General features: G+C 46.8%; 1 protein-coding gene across 2 annotated transcripts; it reads right to left on the minus strand.

The window, feature by feature from the left end:
• Nucleotides 1-1,710: 1,710 nt before the first annotated feature.
• On the minus strand, nucleotides 1,711-10,364 carry IBA57 (iron-sulfur cluster assembly factor IBA57). Of its 2 annotated transcripts, XM_075922946.2 has the most exons (4): nucleotides 9,915-10,364; nucleotides 7,123-7,469; nucleotides 2,851-3,093; nucleotides 1,711-2,579 (listed from the first exon to the last, which is right to left on the minus strand). In XM_075922946.2, exons 1-4 carry the CDS (start codon nucleotides 10,232-10,234, stop codon nucleotides 2,506-2,508), a joined length of 984 nt encoding a protein of 327 aa, XP_075779061.2. In that variant the 5' UTR covers nucleotides 10,235-10,364; the 3' UTR covers nucleotides 1,711-2,505. The 2 variants fall into 2 exon arrangements, with proteins under 2 accessions (XP_075779061.2, XP_014432387.3); XM_014576901.3 differs by lacking the exon at nucleotides 1,711-2,579 and having other exon boundaries at nucleotides 2,686-3,093; nucleotides 9,915-10,361.
• Nucleotides 10,365-18,809: the final 8,445 nt, after the last annotated feature.

Consider the following 18,809-nt stretch of genomic DNA (forward strand, 5'->3'; position numbering starts at 1 on the left):
GCCTGCCAACAGCCCCCAGCTGGCTATTCCATGTGGCTAGCTGCACTGTGCGGGAGGAGGCAACTTTGCACACTGCCCCTATCCCAACCAAATGTCTCAGCTCCTATTGGCCAGAAGCCAACCAATGAGAGTTGAGATTTTTCTGGGCGTGGGTTCAACACACCAAACCTCCCCCTCTCCCCACAATGCAGAGGGCCACAGGGAGCAGCCAGCTGATTTGAGCAGCACTACTCTATGCTGCAGGGGTGGGTGGGCTGGATTAAAAGGCTTGGAGGGCCAGATCCAGCCCCCGGGCCGTATCATGCTCACCCCTGCAGTAAAGGATGGGGAAGGCATCTTTACACAAGTATAATTGGTGCAAATGAGGGGTTGTACCAGTATAACGATTTCAGTAAAATATCACATCTCTTTATGAAATCGTTATACTGGTACAAACCCTGCTTGGAGACCAGGCCTTTATAACCAGTATCCTGGCCAGGGCAGGGCACCTCTGAGTGCACTTGATCATTGTGCTCCGTCTGCTGACCTTGCAGCCGTAAAGTACATGGAGATTTTACAGCCTCTGCATACATTGCTCAGCCATGAGGTCAGGTATTAAAAGAAAAAAATCTTATTTCAAGCACCGAGAACAATCCATTCCTCTTCCTTTAGAGACCACGAACAGGAATGCAAACAAAAAGTCCTCAATCAGCAGTCTAGGAGAGTGCAGAAAGCCCGATGCAGGGAACTTTCACAGTGAATATTTTAGGCAGAGAGTAGCAAAGCCACAGACTGTTGAAAGAAACAGGTAGTGTGCTCCTATTGGAAAGCCTGCAATCCCACAGAAGTATTCCTGACATAAAAACACTGGACACATACTGCGATAAAATTCCTATTCCCACCTCCCCTTTCAGCATATACAGCACTGTGTACAGAATAAGTTTTGATCCACCCAAGGGAGGGCAAAGAAATACTCAGCACGACCCAGAAGAACTCAAATAAACACAGTGTGCCTCCCACAGAGCAGGGGCTAAATTCCTTGGTCGCCATTCCTTAATATCCTTCATCCACCCTAAGCTCATCCCTCTGCCCTGGAGAGGCTCTTCAAGATATATGTCACCATCCACTGTGTCGAGAGGGGAAACCAAAAAGGCTCAACACATAGCTGGGGAGCAGTGTCTCTGTGATAGACTCCTCTGTGGTCCATGGTAGGGATGTAAGCAACTAGCTGATAAGCAGACGTTTATTGGACAACTAGTGATGCAACTAGTTGCTCCCCTCTACCCCTACTTGCTGCCTCTATCAGAGGGTATGTCTACACTACCACCCTAGTTCGTACTAGGGTGGTTAATGTAAGCATCCGAAGTTGCAAATGAAGCCCGGGATTTAAATATCCCGGGCTTCATTTGCATCTTGCCGGGCACCGCCATTTTTAAATGCCCGTTAGTGCGGACTCCGTGCCCATGGCTACACGCGGCATGGAGTAGGTAGTTCGGATTAGGCTCTCTATTCCAAACTACCGTTACTCCTCGTGGCTCTCTCGGAACGAGGTGTACCAGTAGTTCGGAATAGAGAGCCTAATCCGAACTACCTACTCCGTGCCGCGTGTAGCCGCGGGCACAGAGTCCGCACTAACAGGCATTTAAAAATGGCGGCGCCCGGCAAGATGCAAATGAAGCCCAGGATATTTAAATCCCGGGCTTCATTTGCAACTTCGGATGCCTACATTAACCACCCTAGTTTGAACTACGGTGGTAGTGTAGACATACCCAGAGAGAGGCAGCAAGAGTGGGGAGCAGGAGCCAGTGCTGGGGGGAAGCCAGCTTAAAAGCCAATTATCCCCAGCACCATCCTCGCAGGGGACAGGAGAAGTAGAGGCACAGTGGAAATGGTGCAAGGGGGACTCAAGCAGTCTCCATTTGCACTGCTTCTGCTGCAATTCTGCCTTTGAAATATACAAGAGCCTCACCAGAGCTCGCGCGGGGCCAGCGGGGGACTCCCCCGCTAGCCCCCTGCTCGCTTCTGCTTTTAAAATGTGTAAGTGCCCCAGCAGGCCTCTTGCTACAGTTCAAAGGCGGAGGCGCCCTTGTAGACTAATTAAATAGTCAATGGCAAGCCCATCAACTATTCAATTAGTTAATTAATCTAAATTTAACATCCCTAATCCATGAAAGTCCTTCCCTGTAAGGCTGTGGGATCTCAGTTTTGGGTGAGCTAACCAGCTAGTGGAAACTGATAGAGACATTTCTGTACCATGCAAATGTCCACGGGACTGATACAGCAATAACCGGCCTGTCTTCACTGTCTGTCGGAGATGGAAGTAAGGTACAGGTCACAGAGGGAGAGGGCAGGCCACAAGAGCGCTGTGGCCGACTCAAGGATTTTCAGGGATGGAGCCTCATTGCCTAGCACAGCCCACAGTCTCCTTAATCTCTTGCCCCATACTCCCCTCCCTTACAGGAGGGCATGCAGGAGAAATTCCGCAAGACGAACTGTACAGATTTTGCTGAATACTTCTCTGCTCTCCTACAGGCTTCTCCACTCGGCCCTTGTTTGGCCCAGCTCCCAAGGACCCTTCTGTAATACACCCTGCCCAGGGGCTGCAAATAAAAGACGAAAGACAAAAGGAAAACATGATGAAAGGGAGTGAAGGAGCACATGAATTTCCCCAAGCCTAAAGTTTTAAAGTAAGGCAGATGCGCCATAGAGGGTTCCTTATTTATTGGTTGGTAGTTTTTGGCCACCAGTTAGGTACAGCTGCAGTAAGGGTCACATTAGCGTCGCCTGGTAAACTGATACGAAGTGGCTCATTTATGTTAGCTAATCGCAGCAAAGCTATGCCAAGTTCATCTCCACCAGCCCGGTACTTGCCAGCTGACTTTCCTGACTCAGTTAAGATTGCAGCACCCTCAGGAATGCTTCCCAATGGCAGAGGAGCTGAAAGCTGCACGGGTAACAGGCGTTTGCGGATGACACCTGTGTGGTGGGTCCTAGCTGTTAACTCCTGCCCAATATAACAGCCTTTGGTAAAACTGATGCCATTCATGTAGGCCAGGTTGGATTCCAGTGGTAAGGCTACTCCTGGGGGGATGTCATTTACGCCTTCAGCTATTCCTGGGGGAAAAAATAGAAGCAACTGGTAAGTTCTGTCAGGCTCTCACAGTTTATAGCACTTTTAGCATCTATCTTGCTCTCTGTAAACTGTACTTAAAAAAAATGAGTAGAAATAATGTGAAGTTATTGTTTTTTCAGTACTTTGGTTAGAGGCCCAAGTTGAAATCACTAGTCACAAAGGTTAGCAAAGGCTGATTGAAAAGGTGAAACAAAAATCTGATCTATTGATGTTTTGAGCACACACACAAGCTCCCTCTCCCCCCTTGTACGCTCCCGTGTAGCCACTGACATTTTCAGTGGTTATGCAATTACATACTTAAACACATTTTAACATCCCTAGTGAATACATGCCCTAAGACAGGCTGTGATCCTGCAATCTGATCTGGAAGGACAGACCTCGCTCATAAAGTTTAAGGCCAGAATTAGATCAGCTACTCTGACCTCCTGTAGATCACAGGTCATGAAGGTTTCACCATGTTACCCTGGTATTGCTCCCAATAACTTCTGTTTGGCTAAAATTTATCTTCCCAAAAGACATCCAGACTTGCTATGAAGATGGCAAGAGTTGGAGAATCCAGCATTTTCTATGGTAGCTGGTTTCAGTGACTAATCACCCTCCTTCACTACTCGCTATTAAGTGTGTCCCTTATCTCTGATTTTGTCAAACTGGTTTCAGCTTCCAGCCACTGATTCACAATATGCCTTTCTCTACTAAATTACAGAGCCCATTAGTACCTGGCATTTCCTCCCCATGAAAATACTTATAATCAGGTCACCTCTCCATCTTCTTGTTTGATAAGCTAAACAGACTGAGCTCTAGGTCTCTTATTAGAGGACATTTTCTCCAGTTCTCAGATCATGTTTATGGCTCTTTTTTGGACATCCGTATTCCCATGCTGGTCTCTCAACTGCCAGATACAGAGGCAAAAATCACCTCTCCACTCTTACTCGCTACTCCTCCTTACACTAAGGATCATATTACTCCTTTTGCTAGTGTCACACTTGGGCTATGTCTACATTGGCATGATTTTGCGCAAAAGCAGCTGCTTTTGCGCAAAAAACATGCTACCTGTCTACACTGGCGGGGAGTTCTTGCGCAAGAACACTGACGTTCTTATGTGTGAAATCATTGCTTCTTGCGCAAGAACTATGATGCTCCCGCTCAGGAATAAGCCCTCTTGCACAACTGTTCTTGCGCAAGAAGCCAGTGTAGACAGACAACATGAATTTCAAGCGCAAGAAAGCCTGGTGGCTAAAATGACCATTAGAGCTTTCTTGCGCAAGAGAGCGTCTACACTGGCACGGATGCTCTTGCGCAAAAGCACATCTTCTGCGGAAAGGCACATGCCAGTGTAGACGCTCTCTTGCGCAAATACTTTAACCCAAGAACTCTTGCGTTAAAGAGCATTTGTGCAAGATCATGCCAACGTAGACATAGCCTTGCAGCCCAGGTATCTTGCTTGTCTACTATGATCCCTAGAAATACTGCTAACCAAGATACAGTCTCCCATTTTGGAAGGATGGCTTACATTTCCTGTCCTTAGATGTATGACATTGCATTTGGCTGTTTTAAAATGCCTTTTGTTTGTATGTGCCAAGTTTCCAAGCTCTCCAGACCCAGTCTGAATGACTGCCCTGTCCTCATCATTATTTATCTCTGTCAATCCTTGTGTCGGCCAATGATTTTATATTTACTTCCAGATCACGGATAAAAAGTGTGCATGAACATCAGGCTTAGCACCAATTCCTGTAGAATCCAACTAGTGCCAAGCCCGCTTAGTGATGATTCTCCTTTGACAAGTACGTTGAAATCTGTCCGCTTCTTATGTTTGAAGCCCTTTAATTAGTGCTTTACTGACATTTTGCAGAACTTATTTTTCTAAATCAGAATACTGTACAATACTACGTCAATCCCCTTACAAAAGTCATTTATGTTGTCAGAAAGGAGAACATACTAACATTTCCACAAAGCTGTTAACTAAATTTGATGGTTTTTATATTGCTGCATGTCCAGATTTGACTGGCATTAATTATATTCCTATCCTTTTATTCTTCCATCAGTGGAATCCTATTTCAAATTTTCCATTTATTTGTCTAGGCTTTGTTAGGTTAACCGGCCTATAGTTACACAAGTCATCTTGGGAGCCTTCCCTGAATATGGACATCACATCTACAGATCTTCTGGAATTTCCATGGCATTCCAAAATTAATTAAAAATTAACACTAATAGTCCAAAAAGCATCTCACCCAGCTCTTAAGACCCTTGAGTTCAAGTTATCTAGGCTGTTAGTAATTCAGGAGGATGTTAAACATCATCCACTAGATATTAATAGAATGGAAAGTACTTCATCATTCTTACATGATATAAGTACGTCATTCTGCTTCTTTCCAAATACAGAGAAAAATATCTATTTTGGCCTTTTCTTTATTGTTATTAATAATTTTACCACCTTTATTTAGTTATGGGCCTATGACAGTCCTTGATTTCTTTTGTTCCTAATACAGTAAAACTCCAGTGGTCCGGCATCCAATGGTCCAGCACTCCTGATGGTCCGGCACCATCTGGAACCCAGAAGTGCTCCAGGCAGCTGGACAATTGGAGCTGCTCTGCCCCCGGCTTTCCCAATTCAGCCACTGCTGAAACTGACCAGCGGGGGGGCAGAGCAGCCCTGCCCCATGCTTCCCAGAGTCAGCCGCTGGTCAGTTTCAGCAGCAGCTGACTAGGGGACGCTGGGGGCAGAGTGGTTGGGGTGCTGCCGGGTTGGTCCCCTAGCGCCGCCCCTCAGCGCTGTGGGACCAACCCAGCAGCAACCCAGCTGCTCTGCCCCGGGCTTCCCGGAGTCAGCCGCTGGTCAGTTTCAGCAGCGGATGACTTGGGGAAGTCTGGGGCAGAGAAGCTGGGGTGCTGCTAGGTTGGTCCCGCAGTGCCGAGGGCCACATCCCCCGCACTCCACCCCAGACCCTTCATAGCCCCCCTTTCCGATAATCCGGCATATCTGATAATCCGGCACCCCCTGGGTCCTAAAGGTGCCGGATTATCGGAAGTTTAATGTATATTGTAAAATCTCCTTATTGTTTTTAGCCCGGCCAGCCATAGATTCTTCCTTGATTACTTTAACTCCCCTTATTATGTGTACTTCATAACGATATAAATCTGAAGTTATGCATTCCTCCTTTCCCCATTTTATACATAATTAATATCTTCACTCTGCCACTGAACCAGGATATCCTTTTAGCCAAAATTGTCCTTTTTCTTGACTGTGGAATCAGTTTTTTGGCCATCTAATAAAGTATTTTGAATAAAGAATTCTCAATCTTAATTTCACACTTTTCTGTCTAAATTTTCCCTCTCCACTAACTTCATGCATAATTTTCCTCAGCTTTTGGAAATTAACCCTGTGTGTGCGCGCACGCATAAAACTTTCCTCCCTTTGCAACTTCCCGTCCAGGATTAGATGCATCTGATGCCTCACTGGGCTCCCATGGAAGTCACCAGGGCTCTGCATGGACACAATGGTCCACCCACACACGAGATTGCAGTATCAGAGCCTTAGTTACCAACTCAAAGCAAATACACATTGCTTTGATTGTAAATTTATTTAATAAAAATGTATGATTGGATTCATAAACAGGCCACGCTCTGTCTTTTTTCCACAGCAACAGGCAAACAAACATGCAGCACAGTTAATAATCCAAAAATAATCAAAAAGATTCAAGCCACAAAAATGTCAGATCACATGGAAACCAGTAATCCTATGCATGGTCACATCCATTCATGTATTTAAAAACCCAGCAGCTATATACTGTATTAAAAATAGTTATAGCTCCTAAATCAAATTTAGTCTGAAAGTATTAAACGCAAGCTTTTTTTACTACCATGTCAGCAAACACTTTCAGACATCCTACTTATAACTGAAGCACTTATAACTTCTACTAGGATCTTGCATTAGATCTTGAATATGGAGTTCTCATAGTGAAACATCTCCATTTTCCTAATTCATTAGTGTATAAAACTGAAATCAGCTTTACCTTGTTTGTACCTGTGTCTATGATAATCCCTAATATTTCCAATATGACTTCCAGGGACAATTTCTAGTGGATTTTCCTTTTTCTTTGTAATCAATCTCCAACCCATGACTTCTGCTCTGGGATCAGGAGTTAAAACCAAAGTTTTGTCTGCACATTTATCAAGGATACTGGAAATGTCTCCGGACTGTTCCCCGGGGATGATGGCCCACAAAGAGAGGTCAAGGCATGGGACTATGTTTACTTTCCTCCGGATCTTGTACAATTTCAAATGCTTTTGAAGAGAGTCCAGCACCGTGGAGTCACACTCCACCAGGATATTTGGCTCCTCTTCTTGACTTTCATGAAGCCTGAAAAACACATACAAGGTTAAAATAAACAGAAGTAGTAGTATCCCCAGAACCTTAATTACCTTAATCTGGGGCCAAGTCCAATGATACGGAGAATTAATTGAATGCTACTGACACTGGTATGGACAGAACTCCGCCTTTAAAATAACCATGAAATATTTATGCCATACTTTTTTCTGTTTAAAAAAAAAAATCACAAAGAAATCAAGCAAAATGGACATCTAGACTTAGATTTACCAAGTCTCACCAAATCTATCCACCGTATTCTATTATCACAAGGTCAACTCCTGCCTTCAACTCTGTCAATGATGCCAGTCTTGAGCATCCAATTCTCCACTGCTCCAACAAATGTTATATTTTCCCCATTCCTGTCTCCCTTCAATTTTTAGGGAAAAGACTCCCAGTCCCATCCTACCCTCCTTAAAGTCCCTCATCAAAACTCTCTTCCTTCATAATGCGTAGATCAATTTGTAATCGGATACTAGCTAGAAAGATGAATGAACTCTGTGATCAGTACTACTGAATAGCTAAGAATTACACATTATGTTAGTTACCCTATTTTCCCTACCTCTATTTTTTTTCAGTGCCTAGCACAATGGAGCCTGATCTACATATGCCTTTTATGTATTATCACAACATAAATGCTAAGTAACAACAACTGAGATGAGAATATCCAAGGTCCAATTTGTCACTGCTTACAATTATGTAGAGGGGTTGTCAAATGTTGCCATTCTACTTTGGCAGCAATTGAAGTCAAGTTTGAAGTCAACAAATATAAATGGCTGCATAAGTGTAAAAAACAGAGCCAATATGTTTGTATATTATCATACAATATTTTTAGAGTTGGTGGTTTTGTACTGTAGTGAGAGATGCATTAGAAACAGGCACCTTATTATTACTTATTTACATTGTCATATTACCTAGAGACACCTACTAGCAATCAAGAGTCCATTGTGCTGGCACTATTTACATTAAATAGGACAAACTACTATGATAAACTGCATGAATAGCTTGAGGGATTATTGTAATACATAAAAAAATAAATATTAGTGACTGGAATTACCTCTGAAGAACAGAACTGAAAGGAGAACAAAACAATACAAATTCATTTAAAAGTGAAAAGATGAGCTCTTTAATCCATCTTTTTTATGAACAAGAAAAGCTATAATAATGCACATAGTAGGACAAGATACACTGATATGCAGTGTAGGGATATTAAAAAATTAACTGTGTAATTGATAAAAATTCTACCAGTTACGTGATTAACCACTCCCAACGTTTCCGGCTCACACCCCGCAAAGCTGCCAGGGCTACAGGTTCGGCGGGGATCCCATGGAACTGTGAGGAGCCTCATGCAGAGTTTAACCGTTAGTAGTAAGCAATCAGCATCAGCTGGTTGGTTAACCTCTTACATCCCTAATGCAGAGCCCTGTGCAGATCCAAGATTACATATCCGGGTGCGGATACCCAGGGATATAAAGCAAATATCTGCAAATGTGCAGGGCTCTAGATACAAAATTTTTTATCCATATCTGCAAAAATGAGCTTCGGATAGCTGCAACTCTGGGGATGCAGATACCCACAGATTTGCAGGGCTTTCCTGATATAGTCTTGTTCTTGCAGACTCACACATGCACTTTGCCTATTGCAAGTCATCCCATTGATTTCACCACCACTAATGCATCAAGTTGAGCACGTACATAGCTAACGTTGCAGGGCCTGATCTTGCCTGTGCGTAGTTGGCATTAAAAGAGTGTCCCCATTTTTCAAAGGGATTTTTGCCCAACAGAGATTCATAATCAGCCACCATAGTAAACACCAAACAAGGGCAGAGTTGCTTTATATTACGGATGTTAAATATCGGTTAACGGAACAGTCGAGTAACCTCATAAATTTTATCAGTTAGTCCACTATTCTATAGTTCTGGAGGGCGGGGCCAGCAGCCACTGTATCCGAGGCAGCAGCATGGGGTGCCAGGTGGGAGCTGGTCCGCCATGGGATCCAGTTTAAAAACCAGCTCCGTGGCTTTGAAATGCACAGAGCCCCCACTGGGGGCTCTTGTGCATTTCAAAGAAGGCACCCACCTGCAGGCTGGAGTTAGCGGGACTTCCCAATTGGCCCAGGGCTGCAGGCGATGTTCCACATTACTCCTTTGAAACGTACGAGAGCCCCAGCGGAAGCTCTTGTGTATTTCAAAGAAGGAATGCAGAAGTGCCTATCGACTAGTCAATGGAAATTCTGTCGACTCGTCACTTAACCGCATTTTAATATCCTTGATTCACACTGCAGCACAAAGGCAGGCCCAGTGACACCATGAGGGTCACACCTTCCACATCAGACCTAGCAAACTCATCACCTCCCCTAGCAAGGCTGGGACTCCCCCTCCAAGCTAGACCATAATGGTCTCTTCCAAATCTCCCTCTCCCCCCCACCCATTGGTCTCACCTGTAAAGGATGAGCTCATATAGGCAGCGGCCCTGCACATTGAGCGCATGCGTGTAGAGCGCGCGAGGCGGGGGCGCGGTCTGAGGTGAGGGAGCCCCGCCCCCCCACAGCAGGCGCATCACGTCATTGGTGAGCAGCCCCTGCAAGAAGGGGCCCGCCTCGGGGCCCTGCACCCGCAGGAGCGCGCGGCCGAGCGGGAAGCAGCGCGCGGGCGGGGGAGGGGCGCCCTCGCTCCGCCACCGCAGCCCCCCGCCCGCCCCGAGCCACAGCGGGCGGCGGCGGAGTAGGCCCGGCGGCGCCGCGCCCGCCCTCCCCAACATGGCGGCCAGAGCGAGACGGAGCCCGTTAGGGCGGCCCGACGGGAGACACCTTTGTAGCCGCCATCTTGCGCGTGTCAGAGCAGGGGGCGGGGCCTCCCACCTCGTGGGACTCGTAGCGCCGCCCGCTGCCCTGGCTGAGTCCTTAACTCCGCCCCCCCCATAGCCACGCCCAGTGCCTTGCCCCAGCCTCGCTTTGGAGCGGGGGCGGGGCTTTGGAGCCGGGGGGCGGGGCCTCCAGCTAGATAGGGGAATAGGTAAAGCTTGTCCTGCCGCCCTTGAAGTCCCCGCTGCCCCCTGTGGGGGAGGGGCAGAATCACCTCCTGCACCCCCCCCCCCCCCCCCGCAGCATGTGGCCCCAGAGGGCCCTGGCGGCTCCATGGCGCCCTCCCCCCATGGCACAGCACCCCCTGCCTGCAGAGCGCGGGAGAGCGGCGCCGACAGGTGTGTCCTGCCCAAGCCAGTGTGGGGTGAGGCTGCTGCTCCCCGCAGCCTGGGCCGCCTGCCAGCCAGTCGTGCCCTTTGGGGAGTGGGGAAACTGAGGCACAGAGCGAGGAGGCTTCTCCTTCCCGCAGCCTGGGCCGCCTGCCAGCCAGTCGTGCCCTTTGGGGAGTGGGGAAACTGAGGCACAGAGCGAGGTGGCTTCTCCTTCCCGCAGCCTGGGCCGCCTGCCAGCCAGTCGTGCCCTTTGGGGAGTGGGGAAACTGAGGCACAGAGCGAGGAGGCTTGCTGGAGGTCACCCCACGGACCAGTGACAGAACTAACACGAGAACCAAGGCTCTCCTAAGTCCAAGTCTAGCGCTCCGGCTACTAGGCCCCGAGGACGCACCTTTGTACTAAAACAGGGCACCTTTCGTGGCCCGAACATAGCCTGAACAAAGAGCATCTGCTTGGCTTTCTTTGGATGTGTTTGGGTTTGAAGTAGTCAGGATTAAATTGCAAAACTTGCCCTGATTAGGTGCAGTTCTGACACATATGCATTGGCTGCGTCTAGACTGGCAAGTTTTTCCGCAAAAGCAGCCGCTTTTGTGCAAAAACTTGCCAGCTGTCTACACTGGCCACTTGATTTTGCGCAAAAGCACTGACGTTGTACTGTCCGAAATCAGTGCTTCTTGCGCAAATGCTTTGACGTTCCTGTTCAGGCAAAAGCCCTTTTCCAGAAATGTTTTTGCGCAAGAGGGCCAGTGTAGACAGCTAAAAACTGTTTTGCGCAAAAAAGCCCCGATGGTGAAAATGGCGATCGGGGCTTTCTTGCGCAAAACTGCATCTAGGTTGGCACGGAAGCTTTTCCGCAAAAAGTGCGTTTGCGGAAAAGCGTCCGTGCCAATCTAGACGCTCTTTTCCGCAAATTCTTTTAACGGAAAACTTCCGTTAAAAGCATTTGCGGAAAATCATGCCAGTCTAGATGTAGCGAACATGTACATTATAGGGAGCCATCATCTGAATAAAACAGCTGGGATCATCTGCTTGTGCCATCATCTTCTGTTCTTCAGGTCTTTATTATCCATATGGTAGGGATGGGAAGAGGAGGATGTTTTGGACCTGGAAATTTGAGGCGGGGAGTGGGGCATTTATTCAACATGTTTCTACCTGTCTGCTACAGGGCTCTAATACTGATTACATTATATCCTCTCTCCAGACTTAATAGTATAGTTGGTGGGATCACTTAAGATTACTCTGTCTCCAGCTGCCAGGGAAATGAAGATATGTTTGTTATACACCCTGCATGCACTGGCCAGGGAAAGATGGAAGGAAATAGTGAGGAAGGCATCAGACACCAACAGGCACTAAGCCCATGGTTGATGATAATGATATGTGGAATTGTGGGGTATAGCTTCTCTAAAGAAGCAAAGGGACATGACTCTATTAAAATCAGTTGTTATTCTTTGATTATTTTGTGGCCTGGGTTTTTCCGTTCTTAACTGTTTCCATTGTCTCTCTGCTCTTCAATATGTTGCTTAATCTTTTCCAGATGTCTTCTCTGGTAGGTACATGCACATCTGCTGGCTGCTATACTGGAAAATGCCACCAATCAAAGGCTTAAGCTTCTCCAACCGATTTTACTGCAGCATCTTCCATTTTGCTAGGGCAGGCGTTGGCAATAATTTTTGAGCGGGGGCCACTTCAAAAATTTTTGAAGCGCGCACGGGCTGCCCCAGAAGGGGCAGGGCCTCAGATGAAAGGGGTGGAGCCTGGGATGGATGGTGCAAGCCCTTTAAATAGAAGCTGTTGAAAGGGCTCACATGTGCCTGGCTGCCAGGCAACAGGCTAGCATGGGGACGGAGCTGTGAGTTCTTTCAATTGCTCTGATTTAAAGGGCTTGTGCCTGCCAGGTGGCTGCAGTTAAAATAGAAACAGTTAAAAGGGCTTGCAGCGCAGGTGCTGCTAGTGTGTTGCCAGAGAGCTTGGACTTGCAAGCCCTTTTAATTGCTTCTGTTTAAAGGGCTAACACCTTCCCTGCACCTGTCACGCGAGCCCTTTAAATAGAGACAGTTAAAAGGGCTCATAGCTCTGGCGCTTCTAGTGCATTGCCTGGGGCAACAGCTACACGGGATTCAATGGCTGTGTCTAGACTGGCAAGTTTTTCCGCAAAATCATCTGCTTTTGCGGAAAAACTTGCCAGCTGTCTACACTGGCCGCTTGAATTTCCGCAAGAACACTGACGATCTCATGTAAGATCATTAGTGTTCTTGCGGAAATACTGTGCTGCTCCCGTTCGGGCAAAAGCCCTCTTGCGCAAATCATTTGCGCAAGAGGGCCAGCGTAGACAGCACAGTGCTGTTTTCCGCAAAAAACCCCCGATGGCTAAAATGGCGATCGGGGCTTTTTTGCGGAAAAGTGCATCTAGATTGGCCACGGACACTTTTCCGCAAAAAGTGCTTTTGTGGAAAAGCGTCCTGCCAATCTAGACGTGCTTTTCCAAAAATGCTTTTAACAGAAAACTTTTCCGTTAAAAGCATTTCCGGAAAATCATGCCAGTGTAAGACGTAGCCTATGAATTTTGCCGCAAGAGCCTATGCAAATGAAGCGTGGATTAGCATTTTCCCGCGCTTCATTTGCTTACTCTCTTTTGTTCCGTTTTTGCGCAAAAACAGGCAGTGTGGCTGTGGCCGTTTTACGCAAAACCCCTTTTTCTGCAAGCTCTTTATGCCTCTCCAAGACCGGCATGGCCACACTGCCTGTTTTTGTGCAAAAACCTCTAGCGCAAAAACGGAATGAAAGAGAGTATGCAAATGAAGCATGGGAGAATGCTAATCCACGCTTCATTTGCATAGGCTCTTGCGACAAACCTCATAGTGTAGCCGTAGCCTGGGAGCTGGAGCCACGTGAGCCGTTCCAACTGCTTCTATTCAAAGGGCTCGTGTCTTCCCTGCACCTGGCAGGCGCGGGAAAGGCACGAGCTCTTTAAATAGAAGCTGTTGAAAGGGTTCGCATGATTCTGGCTCCCAGGGCGGGGCCTGGAACAGCGGCGCAGGTTAGATCAAAGCCCTAGGCAGGCTGCATCCGGCCCACTGAGTGGCTTTTGCTCACTCCTGTGCTAGGGCCTCTCACCACGGCTCTTTTAAACTCCCCGGCTACGTCTAGACTGGCCACAAATTCCGGAAAAGGGATGCAAATCAGGTAAGTCAGCATAGGGAAATCCGCGGGGGATTTAAATATCCCCCGCGGATTTAAATAAACATGGCCGCCGCTTTTTTTCCGGCTTGGGGAAAAGCCGGAAAAAAAGCGTCTAGACTGGCGCGATCCTCCGGAATAAAGCCCTTTTCCGGAGGATCTCTTATTCCTTCATGCATGATTTTCCGGAAATGCTTTTAACGGAAAAGTTTTCCGTTAAAAGCATTTTCGGAAAAGAGCATCTAGATTGGCACAGATGCTTTTCCGCAAAAGCACTTTTTGCGGAAAAGCGTCCGTGGCCAATCTAGACGTGCTTTTGCACAAAAAAACCCCGATTGCCATTTTCGCGATCGGGGCTTTTTTGCACAAAACAAATCTCAGCTGTCTACACTGGCCCTTTTGCGCAAAAGTTTTGCACAAAAGGGACTTTTACCCGAATGGGAGCAGCATAGTATTTCCGCAAAAAGCACTGATTTCTTACAATAGGAATTCAGTGCTTTTGCGGAAATTCAAGCAGCCAGTGTAGACAGCTGGCAAGTTTTTCCGGAAAAGCTACTGATTTTCCGGAAAAACTGGCCAGTCTAGACACAGCCTGTGACATTTGATGGTAAGGTACAGAATGTTTAATAAGGCTTGGTTATGAGTTATTTACTTTGCTCTGAAAAAGTCCCCTGTATGTGTCTTGTCAAAACGACTTGTCAATGTGGAGGTCAAAACTAAAAATTACGTTTCCCTGGCTTGTTACAAGTAGACTAACTCTGTCTACTATATATTTTAGAGAGTTTGTCTGTTTGATCAAGAGCGCCTCTTAAATGGTAAGAGCTTGGGCCACCAAATTTGGTATAAGCAGCTTCCTCTGATCATAACTCAAAGCAATGTAAGAGTTTGGTTTGCCAGGAAAATGGAATGCGCTTGGAATGGGATTGCTTTTCAAAACCCAACACTAAAGAGAATCACCAAAGCAAGTACAGTCCTCAAAATTGACATAATGAGGCAAATGTTGAAAGAGACTGAACTAAGATGAGCCAGAAAAATAGGATGAGCCTGGAATATGATATTGGAAACCAAATTGATTATAGCTCTTTTATAGCAAATTGTAAGAGTTTATAGGGATGAAGAAAAATACACTTGATGGAATTCCAATTTTAAAAAAATACTAAAAAAAAAGAGACATTTTCATAATCCTCTTTTAAAGAAATCTGAAATAAAAATTAACGTAATAAAAAACTTTTTGAAAAATACAAATGCAAAGCATGTACATTTTCCTTTTATTTCCCCCCTCAAAAAACTTAATTGAGTTACAGACTCGAGCAACGCTGGGTAACTCTGTTAGTGAGAAATATATGCAAAAAGCTGTGATAACCTTGCTTTAAGCACCAATCCATTACATTGGAATTCATCTCAGATTTAAAAAATGCTAACGAGTCATCTCTAAAGGCTTGTGCTCTGTGTTCCTCCTTCTGCCACAGAAGGTTATTCTCTGTTCTGCATATCAAGGCTCAGCACACAGCTCAAGACAGCAAACATTATCTCTTGTGATTTCTGCTGTAACAAGAGGGAGAAGTTTCAAAACAAACACAAAAACCCAAAATTAATTGATTAGAACTGACAGGAGTAAGCTAAATATAAATTGCCACTCAGGCCTGAACTAATACAGTAGCACTTACACCCACAGCTGAAGTTGGAGCCCAGTTGTGATGGGTGTTATACGAACACATAATTGAGAGAGAGTCTCTGCCCTTGAGCTTGCAGTTTAAAGAGAAGAGAGAGACGTGGGTTACAAGGGCAGAACGGCAGAGTGAGGGGAAAGGAACCAACTCAAGGTCACACAGCAGTGCAATAGTGATGAAGGCCAGGTTTCCAGACTCCCAACCGAGTGCCTATCTCTCTCCTGCCTCAGAGCTTCTCCTTCCTCTACAAGGATCTCTGGCCACTGCAGGGCGTTTTATACTATATTTGGTTTCCGCAGCCAGGCACGAGAAGATGAGTAAGAAGGATGTGTCAGCTTCTGCCTGAATTTCCCAGCTTTCCTCTGTTTCAGTCAACCGCTGGAATGTGATGTTGGCTAAATTAAGTCAGATTTAAATACAAACTATCTTGGTCACAGGGGGGAACACAAAATCTGCTTTTACAGTTACAGGACAGCAGCTTTAGCTCAGTGTCAGCTGGGACCTTGTGGAGCTGATAAAACAGATGTAAGCGGGGGAATGGTCCCGCTCTTGTGGGGAACTTTCCTGGCTTCTATACACCCCGGTGAAATGAACCAGCGAAAGGATCTGAGTCCCCGCTCCCACTTCCTTTACCCCACGGCTCCCTGATCCTGAGGGCTCCCCCTCCACTCTCCTGAGTAGCAGAGCCCTTGAAACCCCAACAAGGCTGGGCCCAGGTTTCCTGGGGCTTAATCCCTGACCTTGTAGTCACTAGGGGCAGGAGTTAGGGTGTCCCCACTCCGAGGTGCTCTCTTTACACTGCAGGCCTTCTTGGCCCAGTGATCACTTCATAAGGTTCAAAGCAAATACAATTTATTAAACATCAACTGATTAAAGAGAATAGAATAAGAAACAATGAGAATGGTTAAATGAGAACACACAGCCCTGCTCTGTAGCACAGGGACATCAACACAGCAGTCTGCAGAGTGTAAGGACAGTTCACAGTCTCTTCCTTAGAAGCCCTGGATGCGCTGCAAGGGGCTGCAGGCTGGACACACTTGCACTGGCAGTGACCACACAGCCTCAGTCTCTAAGTGGCCAGACCCCTCTCCCAGTCCAGAGCCTTTCCCCACACTTTGCAGGTCCCAGTAGCTCACCACATCCAGCTGCAGGTTGTGCTGCTTGGCCAGTTCCAGCTTCTTGTGTTGTTTCTCTGTTCCTTTTGGCTTTCTGAGCACTGCCAGTCTGCTGCTCAACACCAGGGTCTGCACTGCTTGGCCAGTCTGTGTCTGGTTCTGTCGCTGCAGGACTTCTTCTTGTACTCCTCTCTCAGCTCTCTGTCTTTGCAGGACCTCTTCTGCACACAGCGGCTACGTCTACACTGGCCCCTTTTCCGGAAGGGGCATGTAAATTTCACTAGTCGTCGTAGGGAAATCCGCGGGGGATTTAAATATCCCCCGCGGCATTTAAATAAAAATGTCCGCCGCTTTTTTCCGGCTTTTAAAAAAGCCGGAAAAGAGCGTCTAGACTGGCCCCGATCCTCCGGAAAAAGTGCCCTTTTCCGGAGGCTCTTATTCTTACTTCAAAGTAGGAATAAGAGCCTCCGGAAAAGGGCACTTTTTCCGGAGGATCGGGGCCAGTCTAGACGCTCTTTTCCGGCTTTTTTAAAAGCCGGAAAAAAGCGGCGGACATTTTTATTTAAATGCCGCGGGGGATATTTAAATCCCCCGCGGATTTCCCTACGACGACTAGTGAAATTTACATGCCCCTTCCGGAAAAGGGGCCAGTGTAGACGTAGCCAGCTTGTTTGTTCAGAGACAGAGCCAGAACAATTCCCACTTACAACCTGTCAGTCAGGCTGAGCTGGAGTGTTGACTGCTTTCCATTGTCTCTGGGGTCTGTCAGTCTCATGAACCCTTCCCCTTCTGAAGCTGGTAAACCAAAAAACTCCCACAGAGTTTTAGTAAGGGGTAACAGTCCCCTTACATTCCCCCTTGCTAGAATTCTACCACAGCCACAAAATTCACACCATATAAAAAACATTAACAATTAACAAAAACATTTCACATATTTAACATCTTATTTCTACTGGACATGCAGACACTCATTAAGCCATTACATAGGACCAATAACATAATCATCTCTAAGTTTAACAGGCAATACACCCTTATTAGTTCTCTGGGACCTTCTTACAACAGGTGGTTCATTACCCATATTTTCTATTTCCCTGTCTTCAGGTAATACTGGGTCAGCCTGAGGGATCTGGTCATCCTCGTTGTGGTCAGGGGTTGCTACCCTCTGCTCCCTTTGGTATTCAGTTTGTGGGACTAAAACCATTCCCCAACTCCTTTCAGTCTCTTCAGGCCGTCCTGATCTACACCTCCTAGGATTCCTGACTGAACTAAAGGTGCAATGTTTTAGCTGATCTCTATGAACTGTTCTCTCATGCCCTCCCCGTTCAGGTCGAATGGTGTAAACTGGCAGGTCAGGATTGTTGTGAGCAACTACAATGTGAGGACTCGACTCCCATTTGTCCTGTATTTTATTACGCCCCCGGTGTCTATAATTACGAACTAGTACACGATCACCAGGCCTGATGAGAGCCCCCCTGGACTTGCGATCATAAGTCCTCTTCCTGCTTAGGGCTGCCTGTTTAGACGTACTGAGAGCAACTTCACAGGCTCTCTTCAGCCTGTCATGGTGACTTTTGACCCAATCATCCAGATTGGTCACATCATCTTCCTCAGGGCCCTCTCTGTCTAGAATATCCAATGGCAACCTGGGATCTCTAGCAAACATGAGGTAAAAAGGAGAATAACCTGTCGATGAATGGATGTGACTATTATAGGCCATCACCAGCTCAGGGAGATGCTCCTGCCAGGCTCGTTTCTTTTCAGGCGGGAGTGTTCTGAGCATGTCATGCATTGTCCGGTTAAACCTCTCGCACTGAGCATTTCCTTGTGGGTGATAGGGTGTTGTTCGGCTTTTGGCTATGCCATACAGTTTACACAATGCTGATATCACCCCTGACTCGAAATTCCTCCCCTGGTCTGAGTGTAACCGTGCTGGACAACCATAATACATAAACCAGTGTTTTAGGAGGGCTTCAGCCGTTGTCTGCGCTGTCTGGTTTCTAGTTGGAACTGCAACAGTGAATCGGGTAAACATATCTGTGAGAACCAGTACGTTCTCAAACCCCTCGGAAGATTTCTCTAGCCGAGTGTAGTCCATTGCTAAGACCTCCATTGGGGCAGTCACGTTAGTGCAGGTCAAAGGGGCCCGAGTGGGTGGAAACACATCCTTGGCTAGGGCAC

Source organism: Pelodiscus sinensis, chromosome 2 (assembly GCF_052426305.1).
Source record: "Pelodiscus sinensis isolate ZL-2025 chromosome 2, ASM5242630v1, whole genome shotgun sequence".
NCBI classification, from domain to species: domain Eukaryota; kingdom Metazoa; phylum Chordata; order Testudines; family Trionychidae; genus Pelodiscus; species Pelodiscus sinensis.

Excerpts from the sequence above, each read along its gene's own strand:
- IBA57 (XM_014576901.3), bottom strand. The coding sequence starts at position 10,234 with ATGTTGGGGAGGGCGGGCGCGGCGCCGCCGGGCCTACTCCGCCGCCGC. Across the intron at positions 7,470-9,914 it reads TATGAGCTCATCCTTTACAG|GCTTCATGAAAGTCAAGAAG; the intron begins GTGAGACCAATG and ends TGTGTTTTTCAG. Across the intron at positions 3,094-7,122 it reads TAGACACAGGTACAAACAAG|GAATAGCTGAAGGCGTAAAT; the intron begins GTAAAGCTGATT and ends TTTTTCCCCCAG.